Here is a 14,295-nt window from a genome sequence, read left to right on the forward strand (position 1 = left end):
TCCTGGAGAGCTCGCACTGACAAGGACTGTTCCAGCACAAAAGTGCAGATGGAGAGATCTGGAGGAACATTCTAATTGGGGGGGGGGGGGAGAGAGAGAGATAAATAAAATAATGAACAAAGTATGTTATTTCACTGACAGCACAATCTCACACATGTCTACTCAAAGGCGAGAACAAAACCATTGACATCAATAGGAGTTGCATTCAGGGGTAGGAATCATATGGCCTAAGAGCTATGCATAGCTTCTAAGGCCAATTCTTCAGCTGACAACCTCTCTAAAATTCTGATTTATTTTTTCTTTTTTTAAAAAATATTTTATTTTTAAACTACTAGGAAAAGGGTAGGGAATACAGAAGATAAAAGGGAGTGGAAGGGATGGGAAAAGGGTTTTAAGGATAGGAGAACATAAAGTATACAATCATCCAATCTATTCATGTTAAGTATAGAAGCATCTAATCTATTCATTTTTCAAAGCAAAAAAACTTTATATGTTTGATTATCCTATAAATATCAGCTTATATTCATGTTTTAATTTAAATCTAAGTTATTCCAACTCTATCAGGAAATCGAGACCAATTATAAAATGCATCCCCTCTTTCAGTTTCCTTCTGTCTTGGACATACGTTCAGCATGCCTGAAAAAGTATCCATTTCTAGCACTTCCCATATTTTCTCAATACCCTTCTCTTGTTTCTGTGACTCTATTTTCTTCCAGATTTGGGGATATAAAATTAAATCCAGGACAGTAATCTGATTTTTAACATCACCTTTTCTGACTATTGTAGCTACATAGCTCACAGGGTAACTCTTAATCTCATCTATGTTACCTGGCATCGCTCTCAATAAAGACTGTTCTGGAGTTAGTACAGTTTCCTTTAACTGTTGTTTAACCTCTGATGTTTTCCCTTTCATAAAGTCTTTCATCTGGTTGAGGCGCTCATTTACCTGCTGGAATCCTGTTATTATTGTCATTTGCATGGTAACCTGCCATTCTTTATCTGGCAAGATTCCCAACAGTTGATATTTAAAATTTTCAGAGGTCATTTCCATCTTTCCAATACTTATGGTTTCTATAAATAACATTTTTTAGATTCCAGTATTTATCAACAAATTAAACGCATCATCATATACCTCTCCTGTGTCCTCCCTTCCTTGCCCAGATATTATGGCAATATTATCAAAATCCACACAGTCCAACCAAGAGAAAGTCCAGACTAAACAGCAAACGCAGGGAGCCAGTCTCTCCAAAAGATATTATTGTAATCCTTCAAAATTCCAGTCCTGATTTTCCTAGGTCGTCTCTTGCTGATGATTCACTGTCCCTTGCTCCCAAAGATTTATTCCTCCTTCTAAAACCAAACAAACTTATATTATCAAAGTCCCATTCGATTCTGCAGCCGAATAAATTTTTCTGCATAAAAGTTCTAATTTTCTTCCTTCTCTATTGGCTGGTGTTATTCCTCTGTTGGCTCTTTATTTTGTTCTTCTGTTCTTTGGTTGAGTGATCACTACTATAATTGAAATAGGCATCTGATGTTTAAATAAAAGATTAACACCTTCCTCTTGTACCCTCTACAAGTTTTGAATGCCTCTTGAAGTTCGGGGTATTGTTGATGGTTTCCGCCATGATTGGGTATTAAGTCTATTGACATCTTTACAGGAATGTTTGATGTTTTTCTGAATTCCTGCAAATACTGAATCCTTTGCTGACTGTATAGGTTTGGATTAAAGATGGGGACGACTCACCATTTTGGCGAGTCGTCCTGCTTCATGAGTCATCAAAAGTTCATGACTCATGAAGCATGGAGTTGTCCCAATGAACTGACAAATAATGAATTTATTTGTCGATTCATGGGGGGGTATTAAAAGAAAAACACCCCCACCGCTGCCACCGCCACCCCCATCCCTTAAGGCAGGCTAAGGGAATCCAGGCTGACCTTTGAAAAGATGCCACCTGCAGCTTCCCTACCCTAAATGAAGCCACAGTTGCCATCTTTGCAAAGGGAGCCAGTTTCCCTTTCTACAACTGCGGAGGCCTGGTGGAAACCTCGGCAGCAGTGGCAACAATTACAGTAAGAGGGTGCTGGCAGGGGTGGACGTGGGGGGCTAGGGTAGGGAGAGGAATGGTGGGGGTAGGCTGTGGGTGTGGATGGCTGCCTATCAGCCTGCCAGTCAGCTGATTGGTGGGCCAGAAGGCAGAATGGAAAAGCCATCAGCTTTTTTACATTATTCGTATGGGGACAAATAAAAACGGGGAAATATCTGTTGATCCGTATTTGGTGGGACTTAAAATTTGATGAATATGGATCAAGAAATATATGACAAATCGGCTATATTTGTTAAAAAGATCAATCCATTTTTATGTTTGTCTCTATCTCTAGTTTAGATATTTGTAACTGAAACAATCTTGCCATTCTTTCAATCTATGATACAAGATATTCAGATGAGGATAGTGGCACATTATCTCCCACATCTGAATCATGTGAAGACACAAAAGATTCTGAATGATCATTTTGTTCATTATTCACCACTTTGTTTTCTACAGATAGAGTCGGTGGTTCGATTCCTTCAGTGTTGGTATCGTGTTCAGTTTTGATATTGAAACTCAACACTGTGTCTGCATCGGTGTAAGCATAAAATTAGGATCCAGTGATGGTAAAGCAACTGACTGTGTTAAAGGCTCATTCTTTTTCTTATCCTTTTTCCATGTGTCTCAGTTAATATCTGACAAGCTGTTCTGTTTTTCACTTTGAGAGTCAGATATTTCCATTGATTTCAAAGCCGCCTTCAAAGTCAAGGGACTGGTGTTGCCCTTTGCTATAGCTGTGTATTCCTGAGTTGGTAATCCTTTAGGTACAGATTCCATGCTTTTGGAACAGGGATTGTAATTTGTTTTGGTGTTGACTTTTTGGCTGCGTTGTTATCACTTAAACTGTTACTTTTAAAAGAAATTCTGAAAGGTATAACTTAAACATGATTGGTGAGAGTTGCTTAACTAAATCCTCTACAGACTGCACAACTTTTAACTAAATGAGCTTTTCCTAAGCTAAACAAACGTTGCTCATGTCCATCTGCCTGAGGCATTTTTGCTCCACAGCCAGATAAGTATTTCATTAAGGATGCTGAGGCCATAAACCATCCAATTTAACCAGGCTTGGCTTGCTTAGGGCCCACTTGGAAAAGGAAAAGGGGGAGGGGGGAAAGTGGAGAGAACAATGAAGAAGTGTGAAGGACAGGAACACAAGAGTGCGCCGTCTCCTCCGGAAAACAAGGGCTCTGAAGGGAGAAAAGAGGAGAGAGGGGAAGCAGTGAGAAAGAGAGAACAGGAAAGGGTTGAGGTAGAAGTGTGTCTGACAAAGGACGACAAAGAGAAAGGGGAGGAGCAATGGTTGGATGTATGGGAGGACGACATAAAAAAGGGTACAGGAGCATGGGATTTTTGTACCGAGACTGAGGAAGGAAAGAAAGAGAAGAAGAAACAAGAGAACATAAATGACTTGCTGAAAGACTTTCCCAATCTGAGGGTCAGCGGTTTACTGCCTGACCCGATACCAGGACAAGAAGGAATTACAGTAAAAGAGTCCACAGAATGGACAGTGGTGGTGTATCTGAGGGGACATGGCCCCTGGAAGAAAGTGGTGTGACCAGACCCCACCTTCAACAAACCACCCCCAGAGAGGAATTGGGCTCACCATCCATGCTGTGGCACTATATGTGTGGTTCGGAGCGTCCCCTTGAGAAGACCCCACAGCCAAGAGAGATTTGGACTGGCACCCCAATATTGAAACGAGACTTTGGTTATAATAGTGGTTCCAGAGTTGACAGACAACTGATTAATGAAGATTTGTGTGTTCCTACTGAAGTTATTGTTGACACCCTGTTGGTGAATAAAATCGGTTATGGTTTAAATACGCCAATTTTGTTTATTCCTGTGCCAAATTCGGGACCGCCTAAGACTCCTAACGAACCCTTTGACAAGAATATTTAATATTTTAAAGGTAAATAACAACAGACAAAGGAAAAAATAAGTAGATGTAAGCTTTGAAGGCTTTTAGAGGCTATTTACGGTAAAGACCTCTTTAGGAGCTTTAAAATTATCCCAGAATGCCATTGCCACAGTAGACAAAAAGAAAAGCAGGTGGGACGTACATAGTAAAAGCAAGGGAAAGAAGACTCAAAGCTAGAGCTGTGGGAGGTTTTGTGAAGAATGTTCATGCAATAACAGAACCAAATTGTGCGAATCAGAGAGACCACAACAAAGAAGTTGAGATAAAGGCAAATAGTTCAAAAATGGGGCCACAGCTGATGCTCTTTCCTCCTGAAGCCAGACTGCCAACAAAGCAAAATAAAGTTCAGACTCCACATGAGACACATGTGACAAAAGTAACATTTTGCAGTTTTTCTACTTTGCAGACAAAACTGTAGAGATTACATGTTTATTGCTGCTGCTGTACTTCAAAAGATAATCAGATGCCTAAGCTACAGCTGTTTGCAAACCCCTAAAATTTTAAAGAGTTAAAATATATAGGTGTGTGCATCAATGCACATACACCAAGAATACTGTTAAAATCAGGCTTTTCAAGATTTTAATAAAAATCCTCTTCTCAGCAAGAGTGTTATGCTATTAATTGACACTCAATCTAATTATTTGTAAAAGAGTTTTATAGATAAAGGTGTTCAAGCTTCAACTGTGGCTTAGTGTTTCCCAACAGTACGCAACTCCCACGATACACAATTTAACACACACACACACACACACACACACACACACACACACACACACACACACACACACACACACACACACACACACACACACACACACAAAGAATCACATGAATATGAACCATAGCCTTCCTGAACTCTTGCGAGAAAGGGTGAGATATAAGCCAAACAAACAATAATAATACTGGGCACACGAGCTACTAAATACAAATTCCACACAATTTACCAAGCAGGTCTTTTATATGCTACTTTGTTATACTGACTCTCTTCATATTCAGTGATTATTACAAATATGAAAATACCAAATATGGTATTCAGAAATAAGATATATTTATATATATTACATCACACTGCTATTAGCAATGTCCCACTTCCACTAAATGACAAATCAGATCTAGCAACACATTCCTTTTATTGTCTTAATTTAGCTTTTGAAAGGGATCTGGCAGCTTTCCTTTTCACAACAGAGGGAGGAATTTCTGTCTGCCCACACACAGTTCAGAGATTTCATTTCAAAAACCCCAGTACGTGGGAATTTTAGCTATCATTTTCAAAACATAAATAGGACTTTCTCTTCAATTCTCACACTACTGCCAATAACATGGCATTCCTTCTGTAATGCAATACTTTTATGTTCCCCATAAATTGTGTTCTTCCTTTGAATAAATTTAGCAGTTCTTTTGTTATCTGTCTGTTTTACATCCTACCTTTTTCCAAGACACACAGTGGTTTACAATATTATAACTGATACAGATTGTGTTTCACTGCAGATTATAAAATGCAAAAGGTTATCATTGTTAAAATGCAATTAAAGTAAGTATAATATTAAATAATTTGCCAAACGTGTGACTTTTAGCTCTAGAAAGTTCAGATAATTAGAATTAACAGTGAAAAGCAGGTGGAATGTAGAAGGTGGCACAGAATGAACCCATTCGTGTGCATTCACAGAGACCACAAAGAAGAACAAAAATCTTTACAGAGAAATATTAGATATTAATATAATAAATAACTGTTAAAGATTAGGTACTAAACTATGAGACATAACATTTTAGTTAATTAGACTTATACTGCAAACTTAGAAATGTCTGTTCAGGAATAATCCTCATTCAGTTCAGTGAAATGTGTTACCAGATAATAGATTTGCACTGCAGTCTAAATGCCAAATTAATTTTTCCACTAACTTACAACAAATTAATATTCTATCTATATCATCCTATATTAGATCTTCTTCAATTCATTTGCCCCTATTCATATCTTACCTAGATCCTATTCCATTCCTTTTCAGACTATTGCCCTCATTTTTATACCCAATCAGTTCTACACAAATTCTTCCAGAACTAGTGTATTCCCCTCAATATCGTACCCTAAACACAGAGGTGGTTCACTCATTAAGGAAAGCAGGGCATTGTGTCACCTCAGGTTTAAATTACCCTGAGTCACCACCACTGCTGGTTGCTATACATTCCTCCCCACAAATAAAAATGTGTGTCTGCCCCATTGGCCAGCACACTTGGCAATCAGTTCCCCCCAAATGTTTAATTCCCCAAATAGTAACTATGAGCACAGCTGCCTTCACACAGGGTGGTTTCTATAAACTCTGAGCTGTCTGAACTACTCCAGTAGATTTTATTACAACAGGAAAGCAGGGTACAAAATACTGATGGGTGCCAGCCGCACCCCATTTCTCCCAAGGGTCAAGTTACCATCCCTTGGCAACCAAAGAGTTCCTCTCTTTCTGACTGTTTCCATCACTGGAGTTGTGGGGGGGGGCGTTCTCTGTCTTGAGTGGTGTTGAGGCTTCAAGATAGCCTTGAGTGACCCCATTCCTTCAATGAGGTTTTATACTGCCAGCTGCTCAGAAATGGGAGTGGGAACTTGACCCCTCCTGTTTCCACTGCTGTCACTTGCACCTCTAGCATCTCCTCTGTATTTGGGTGGGGGTGAGGCGTCCCACTGGTTGCCAAGGTCTCCATGGGGATAGGATGAGGTCAGTGATGGTGACAGACTGAAAACAGAGGAGCCTTCCCTACAACCTCCCTTAGCTACAGAAGTCTCTGCCCAGGATCCTATCCAAGGATCCTGAACATACATGTATCCCATATCCCAGTGACACACAGGACTGGATCCAGCTCCTCCTTAGCTTCACCTCGCTCTCACTGTCTGAGTCTGATGAGTCCCCCATGAAATCCTCCCCTCTTCTTCCTCTTTCTCCATAATCCCCTACTCCCCTTCCTGAAACCAAGTTCCTGCCTCTTCAACCAGAAATACTGCATCAGCTCTCTCTCCCTTGCATCCACCTGTTGGGGGTCCTCCCGCGTCTGCGTCCTCCTAAGTCCCAGGAGCTGAGGTCTCACCCAGGCCTTCCAGGGATTGTGGGGCAAGGGTGGACAGCCATCCACAGGTCCTTGTGGTGACCACCTCAGGCTAATCCAAATTAATCCCTCTTTAGTTAAACCCCAGTCCAATCACTTCTCTCAGGCTTCAACTCACTCTCCAGCTTTATCCTGACTCACAGCATTGGAAATCTCTTCTTAACTATATGGAAATTGTTTTCAAGTGCTGAATTCATTTTGTTTGTAACAATGAGCACTTAAAACTTGTAAAGGATCATTGCACTGACTAAAGAAGAAATCTTAATCAGTTAAACAATCCAAATCAGCTATTAAAGGCTATTGAGGAGTTTAAGAAAGTGGTAATTAAGTATGTGCTCTGCTGCTTGAAGGAGATTATAGTCTTGTCTTAATGCAAGAGAGGCCAACTCTGGACATAAGTCACCTGGTTTTTACCTGGCACTTTCATTTTATCTTGCTTTATTTTCAATGAGAAATGAAACATTTTAATTACCAAGGCAGTCTCATGGTGTGCCTCCAGAATCCAGCTGAAGAAACCTTCTCACTTAAATCCATCTGTGTAAATTTCAGCAGCAAATGTCTGCTAGGGAAGAAATCAGCATAAGTAGTAGCTGCTGCAATTAGTGTGTGACACCAAATGTCACCATTGTTTTCTTAACTAGTGGCAACTTGCCACTGGCGGACTTACACTGGCAAGTACAAATAATTGAAAACCTTTTAGACGAGCGGATTTAATGCTGCTTTTTATGTGAATGATTGCTCAAGTTTATTGTTTCATTGACTGAATTTAATTTTATGCATATATCTGGATAGCTTAACCGAAGTGCAGTGTAAAAATGAGTGAACAAGTGAACATTGTATTTATTTGTTTGTTTGTTTGTTTGTTTGTTTGTTTACTTACTTACTTACTTACTTACTTACTTACTTACTTACTTACTTACTTACTTACTTACTTACTATTTATTGGATTTTTACCCCGTCCCTCTAGACCATGTCTACTCGGAGCGGCTATTGTATGTAACAAAGTGTGTCTCCTGATTTGCAAGAGGCCCTTCTTGCATGGACACAAACACAGATACACAAATGTTTCCAGAGGATTATAATGCATATTGGCCTGCTCCCACTACATTATGTAGTATACTATGTCAAGACATGGGAGAGGCTCCCAGCTGTAGAACACCCTTTTCCTTGCTGGTTTACTCTTAGAACTGCAGAGCTGGAAGGGAGTCATCAAGTCCAGCCCCTGTCGAGGAGGCACAGTGAAGAAGTGAACTTCTAGTTTGTGGTTCCGTAGCCAGACACCTAAACCAATGAGCTATCCAACAATTCTTTGAAGGCCTGATTGGTGCCAAGACTGCCTTCATCTTAGCATCATTAAAACTTGGCTTTCTACATGGGCCTTTGGTAACTAAAAGGATTGTAATGTAGTCTTCAGTTCTTAAGTTTGCTGGGTTTGGCCTTCATTGTTTAAACTGCTAAATTCTCTAAAAAGGTTTCCAATGTTTTTAAAAAAATATTAAAATTATATTAAGTTCTTCTTACGTGATTTTGGTGGCTGTACTCTGCCCCAAGTAGACACAGGGTTACAAATGTCACATTAAGTAAATAAAAATTCCTATGAAATGGGATTATCACAGGTGACTTGTGCTCTTAAACATGAAAATAAATGTTGTTATAAATGCTTATTTCATATGTCATCTCCAGTGAATTTTTTTTTCAAAATTTTGTTTTTCTTCCCATTGATAATAATTTCTGTAGTAGAGCAATTATTGCACACTTGACATAATCAGATATAGCAAGTTGCTAAGTAGTTTTAGCTCCAATCAAGCTGATTAAAAAAACTAGTCCATATATTATATACACATTATCTTTTTAGGACAATTTACAATGAAATCAAATCCAATGTAATGATATTTTAAAAGAGCTGATAAAAGTTTAGTAAAACGTTATCTAAAAAGTGTGGATAAATAAAAACCTTTTTATGCTGAAATGGCAACAGCTGAACAACCCACCATAAAGTGAAAACTTCAAAAGCTATCTTGGCCTGTTAAACCTGAATTTAATGTTGATAAAACCGTAAGCTAAATCTAGATAGGGACAAACGCCTACTTCTCCGGGAGTGCTAAGAGGCTGTCTTAAAACATGCATGGCATTCTACTGCTGGCATCAAGAGAAGGAAACCAAGTCACAAAGCAATGAAATGAGGCAACTGTGCAGAGACTACTCAAGTAGTGTGTACTATAGCAGTTTGTTCTATGAAATATGTTGTTATTATAGGCTATAAACAACTCATTATTCCTACACTATTATGTCATTTACATACTTACATATGCTTTTGTGCTGTCGAGTGTTACTGACCCAAAGGATTTTTTAAAAACTGTATCTTTCACTGAAGAAAAGTCTCAGAGGACACAATCTTTTTACTTTCAAATGGTGTCATGTTCAGCAACACAATTTCACAGATATTGTTGTTGTTTCTCTTTATATCGCCCTATACTGCTAGAGCACTCTCTGGGCAACACAATTATGAAAGGAACACTTTTGGACCCCAGCGAACTGGGTATTCATTTAACTGATCTCAGAGGGATGGCATGCTGAATTGGCTACTTTAATTAAGGATTACTGTTCTTTATATCCTTGGGATAGGGACCATGGGAGGAGAGAGGAGGCCCATTTGGCTAACATAAATTGGCGTCACAGACAGGATCCTGGGGCAGACCAAAGGAATGTGAGATCTTGTTAAGGCTACAGCTAAGAAGACCAGACTGAAGGAAGGAAGGATGAGACATCTTGACATAACGATGATTCTTTTAACCTGAAAAGGGAGGCAAGTGAGTCAGTTCGGGGACCCCTTCTGCCAAGTAAAAGGCATTAGGCCAGCAGCCCAGGCAGCAAATGCTGAAAGTCTTGGGGGGCAGGTAGAAAATTGTCCAATATGAGACAATACTTGAGTCAACTTGCCAAGTCGCACCCTGGTGAGCAGCCAGGAGAACATTGGTGGGTGAAGTTTGTCGCTCTGTGAAGCCATGTGTGCATCAACAAGATGGGCAGGAGTTGAGGCACTGACACCATTGTTCGGGTGGTATTGTTTTATCTGTTGTTTTATCTGTGTTGGACAAGAGCCTAGAGGTGATTAGGCATCCTTCAGTCTCGAGAGACTATGGTAACATGCTCTGAATGGAGGACTTGGAACAGCGTCTAGTGTGGCTGAGGCCAATTTGAGAGTGACAATCCCTTCCACACTGAAGACAAATACAATCTGTCCCCTGTCCTGCTCCCTGATTTTGCTGGTTTCAGTGGCTTGCTAATTGGGAAGAGTTAAAAGACACTTTAAAGGAAGCCAGGGTCTGCCCCTGTATGCTTGTGCTAGCCCAGGTTCAGCCCACTGACACAGCCCACAAGGGAAAGGCCTATAATAGGGATGACCCGGAAAGAGATGGGGGGGCTTCGACAGTGCTGCAACAATTGCTCTAACCGGGGTGGTACTTATAGAACAAAGTGGGTGGACGATTCCAGAGTAGAAAGATGATGTCAAGTGTTGCCCTCTAAATTCAGGCCATGCAGTGCTAAGGTGCTACATCTACTGTATAAATCCAGATTTATAGATCAACCCCCCAGAGAAGGGCCTATTGGATGAGTGAGTATCTTGTGTGAATGGGAAGTATGGAAGAGAGGCCTCTTGGTACCTTTTGTCTTATGTTCTATGTCATGTCTTATCAATAAATGAATAGTGCTTAACCCAAAATTATTGGTGTATGGTCTTCTTGTAAGTAGTCTGGCTGGGCTCTCTCCCTCCTTTCATGGTCCCGCTCTCCAGGATATAAAGAACAGTAATCCATTTGGATAACACACAAAGATCAATACAGTGGACCATATTTTGGGATGTCATATGTCTTCCTCATCCCTAATTTTACATAGTAGTATCTTGTCTTTAAAAAAAGTTCTCGAGAGCTCAAAAGCTCACCCCAACTATGTGCCACTGTTTTTAATATTTAATATTTTAGTAATACAGTAGATTAGCTGGCTGGTTAGCTCAGGAAGTTTATTTGGCTGCAAAGCCAGGGGCTGGGAGTTCAATTCCCCACTGTGCATTCCAGAAGAGGCAGCCTGTGTAGCCTTGGGCAAGCTGCACATTTCTAGGACACCCCCAAAACAGAGACTGAATAGCCGCTTCTGAGTACTCTCTATCTAGAAAATCCCAAAGAGTGTCACCATAAATCAGAATAAAATGTATTACCCAACTGATTTTTCTTCTGTCATGCGCTATTTGTTTACAGCAAATACCAACTTTAACCACTTGAGGGCACACCCAAACAGCATGAATCACAGAGCACAACACAACTAAAGATCAAAATCATTGTGTAGAAAACAAATGAATGAATTAAGCCAGTTTTCTTTTCTGTACAAGGAGTGAAACAGAAACTTACTGCATAACAAAAAAATTATTCCCCAAAATATTCTGTTCATATAGAATTATGAACACCGAGGGAACAAATTAGAAAACTGGAATAATATCTGTTGTTCATTCCCTCCATCAGCCCCAGATATGAAATCTGAGAATTTAGGGAATAAATACTTAACAAATGCTTTCTGTTTTAGAATAATCAGGGAAATGTTTTCCAAAATAGTGTTTTAAAATACTAATATGCTTAACACATTACAGTGTTTTAAAATTATATGGTTACAACGAACTTATGATGCTACAAGTCTTTCACATACAAGAGCGCCACACTATTTGAACAACTTTATAATTACTAGGCCCTTGAATATAGAAATTTCCACAGGTGGCATAAACAAAGTCCCCAAATTTATCTTGGAATGTAACAGCACTGGCTTGCTTATTTATTTCTCAAATTTCTCTCTTTATCATCACAACAATAGCATAGCTCAGTGGTTAAGGCAACTGGATGTGGATACAGAGGTTGGGAGTTTGATTCCCCTCCTTGACAGAGGTTGGACTCAATGATCCACAGGGTCACTTCCAGCCTTGCAGTTCTTAGATTATTAGATTGTGTGGATGCCCCTAGTTTACCTCACAAGTGTCATGCCTCACTGTGGGAAAAATACCTGGACAGTCTAACATTGTAAGCATTATCCTAGAGCCTTAAGTGACCCTTCTCAAAAACAATAATGGCCCGGACATAGCAGGCAACAGCAAAAAACAAAACAAAATGTATTTTTCATTTCACCTTGTATTTTTTTATATAAGCAGCTAGGTCTGTCATTTCTCCTTTGCTAAAAAAATTTTTGCCACCAACATCTTATGGTTTTCTGAATGCCGGAAAGCAGTTACTTTTCTTAATCCTTTACAGTAATCTCTTTTTTAATTTAAAAAATGGAAGTTTTACAGCTCCTTGGATGGCTTTTGGAATCACAATGAAATGCTGAGAACAATACATTTGTTTTCAATTATAATTTATTTGTTAAATTTCTTTATTATAGAATACTGAAGTTATGACTATCCTTCCACATTTTTAGTATTAGGAATTATTCCTCTACAAGAGAACAGAATAGATGAATTCATCAAGATCATTGCTATTATAATGAATCATTAATATTCCAATTTATTTTTCATGATGATGAATAATACATTCAAAATGATGACCCACTCAAAATAAAACATTTGTCTGCACCATATGGGATATAATATATTTAATTAAAATGGTGCAAAGGAAACTGTAGGCAGAAAATTTTAATGATCTCAGCTCTAATCCCTCTTGAAGGTCTTACAATCTCAGTTCTTTAACCATAATCCTACTGCATGTTTACAAGCAAATGAGAGGAATCACACAAGTTGCCACTACTAATTGACAAGGTGATAGGTGCATATCAGTTACATACCTGATTGCACATTCAGCAACACACCTAGCGTGCGCCTGACACTTCGTCAATTAACCACAATCAGTTAGAACAACTTCCATGATTTCTAGGCATGATATTTTTTGGAATTTGTGGACTACAGCCCCCGAACATCTGCAGAAATTTACCCAGACCGACTTCTGGGGCTTTAATCAAAAAATCGAAATCCTGATAGCTGGTTTCAAGTTCTTAAGCTTATGTATAAGTATTCAAGAGTACCTTAGCCTTTGAGTAGACAGACAGACAGACAGACAGACAGACAGACAGACAGACAGACAGACAGACAAATATTTCTCTTTCTCTAAAAGACTGACATTTATCTTTTAAAAAATTTGTCAATTGATCTCAACTGTATTTTCTATGGAATCAAAAATGTAATTCTAGATGCAAGTAAGGCCTCAACCACATAGGGGTTCTTACTTTATTTTTTAAAAACTTTCTGTGAATGAGAGATGCTTCTTTTATACCAGAGATGGGGGGGGGGAATCAAATGAGACATCTTGATAACCATTGGGTTTCTGTTATGGTTCCATTTCAATATAGAGGGCCAACTATTGGAACAGGAAGCTTGTCAATAAGGGAAGCCTTGCTTTCAGGTCACTTGCTCAGGTGGGGCATCTAAGGTATGTCAGATAATGTCAGTTCATATAGAAATAGTAACAACAGCAAAAGGAAAAAGAATCCAAAAACCATTCAGACATGCAGAACACCATAATTCTTTCCTTCCTGTGACCTAAATGACATGGCAAGAAAACTTCTAAATTCAGCAAGAGATAACTGCAAACCAGCACAATAAAGCTGCATAAATCCCACTGAATTTACTGAGAATTACATAGTCTAGCTATATGTCTAAACAAAGTACCATTATTAGCCACTCTTAGGACACTAATAGTACATGGTTTGCGATGGTTGCCAGATTACTCATTGGGATGCTGTGACACATCAAGAGAGCAAAATACCAGCTGGATAACATTTGCACTTACTTAACCTCACTATCAGTTCTGATCACTTTCAACTGGCAAGATGAATTTAACAGTCCTGAAAAGGGGAAAAAGGGAAACCTCCAACACATACCCATCAGTGAGATAACATCCAATAATAATTTTGCTGTAAACGTCTCTGAGCTGAAGACAAAAACACCCCACATTGTCAATGAATAGACTATGAAACACATGAAATATTTTAAAAAAAAATTTTTTTTTGAACCTGTTTGCTGACACAGTGGTTTCAGATTTGGATACTTATGGGTATTCTAGTTACGATAACAGCATCAATGTACCTGGTTATCATATTCTTTAGTATGAATAAAGTTTAATTCCTCCAACATCCATTACTCCATGATATTAAACAGAAATATAC

At 39.0% G+C, this 14,295-nt stretch overlaps 1 protein-coding gene across 2 annotated transcripts in view; it reads right to left on the reverse strand.

Moving 5' to 3' along the window:
* RYR2 (ryanodine receptor 2) overlaps positions 1–14,295 on the reverse strand; it is a 390,793-nt gene that overhangs the window by 278,679 nt on the left and 97,819 nt on the right. For both annotated transcript variants that reach the window (XM_078383124.1, XM_078383125.1), the window contains exon 3: positions 1–71. This exon is cut by the window's left edge and continues 34 nt beyond it. In XM_078383124.1, coding sequence (XP_078239250.1) covers positions 1–71 — 71 coding nt within the window. The remainder of the gene's footprint in view (positions 72–14,295) is intronic.

The sequence above is a fragment of the Pogona vitticeps genome, chromosome 1 (genome assembly GCF_051106095.1).
Source record: "Pogona vitticeps strain Pit_001003342236 chromosome 1, PviZW2.1, whole genome shotgun sequence".
NCBI lineage: Eukaryota > Metazoa > Chordata > Lepidosauria > Squamata > Agamidae > Pogona > Pogona vitticeps.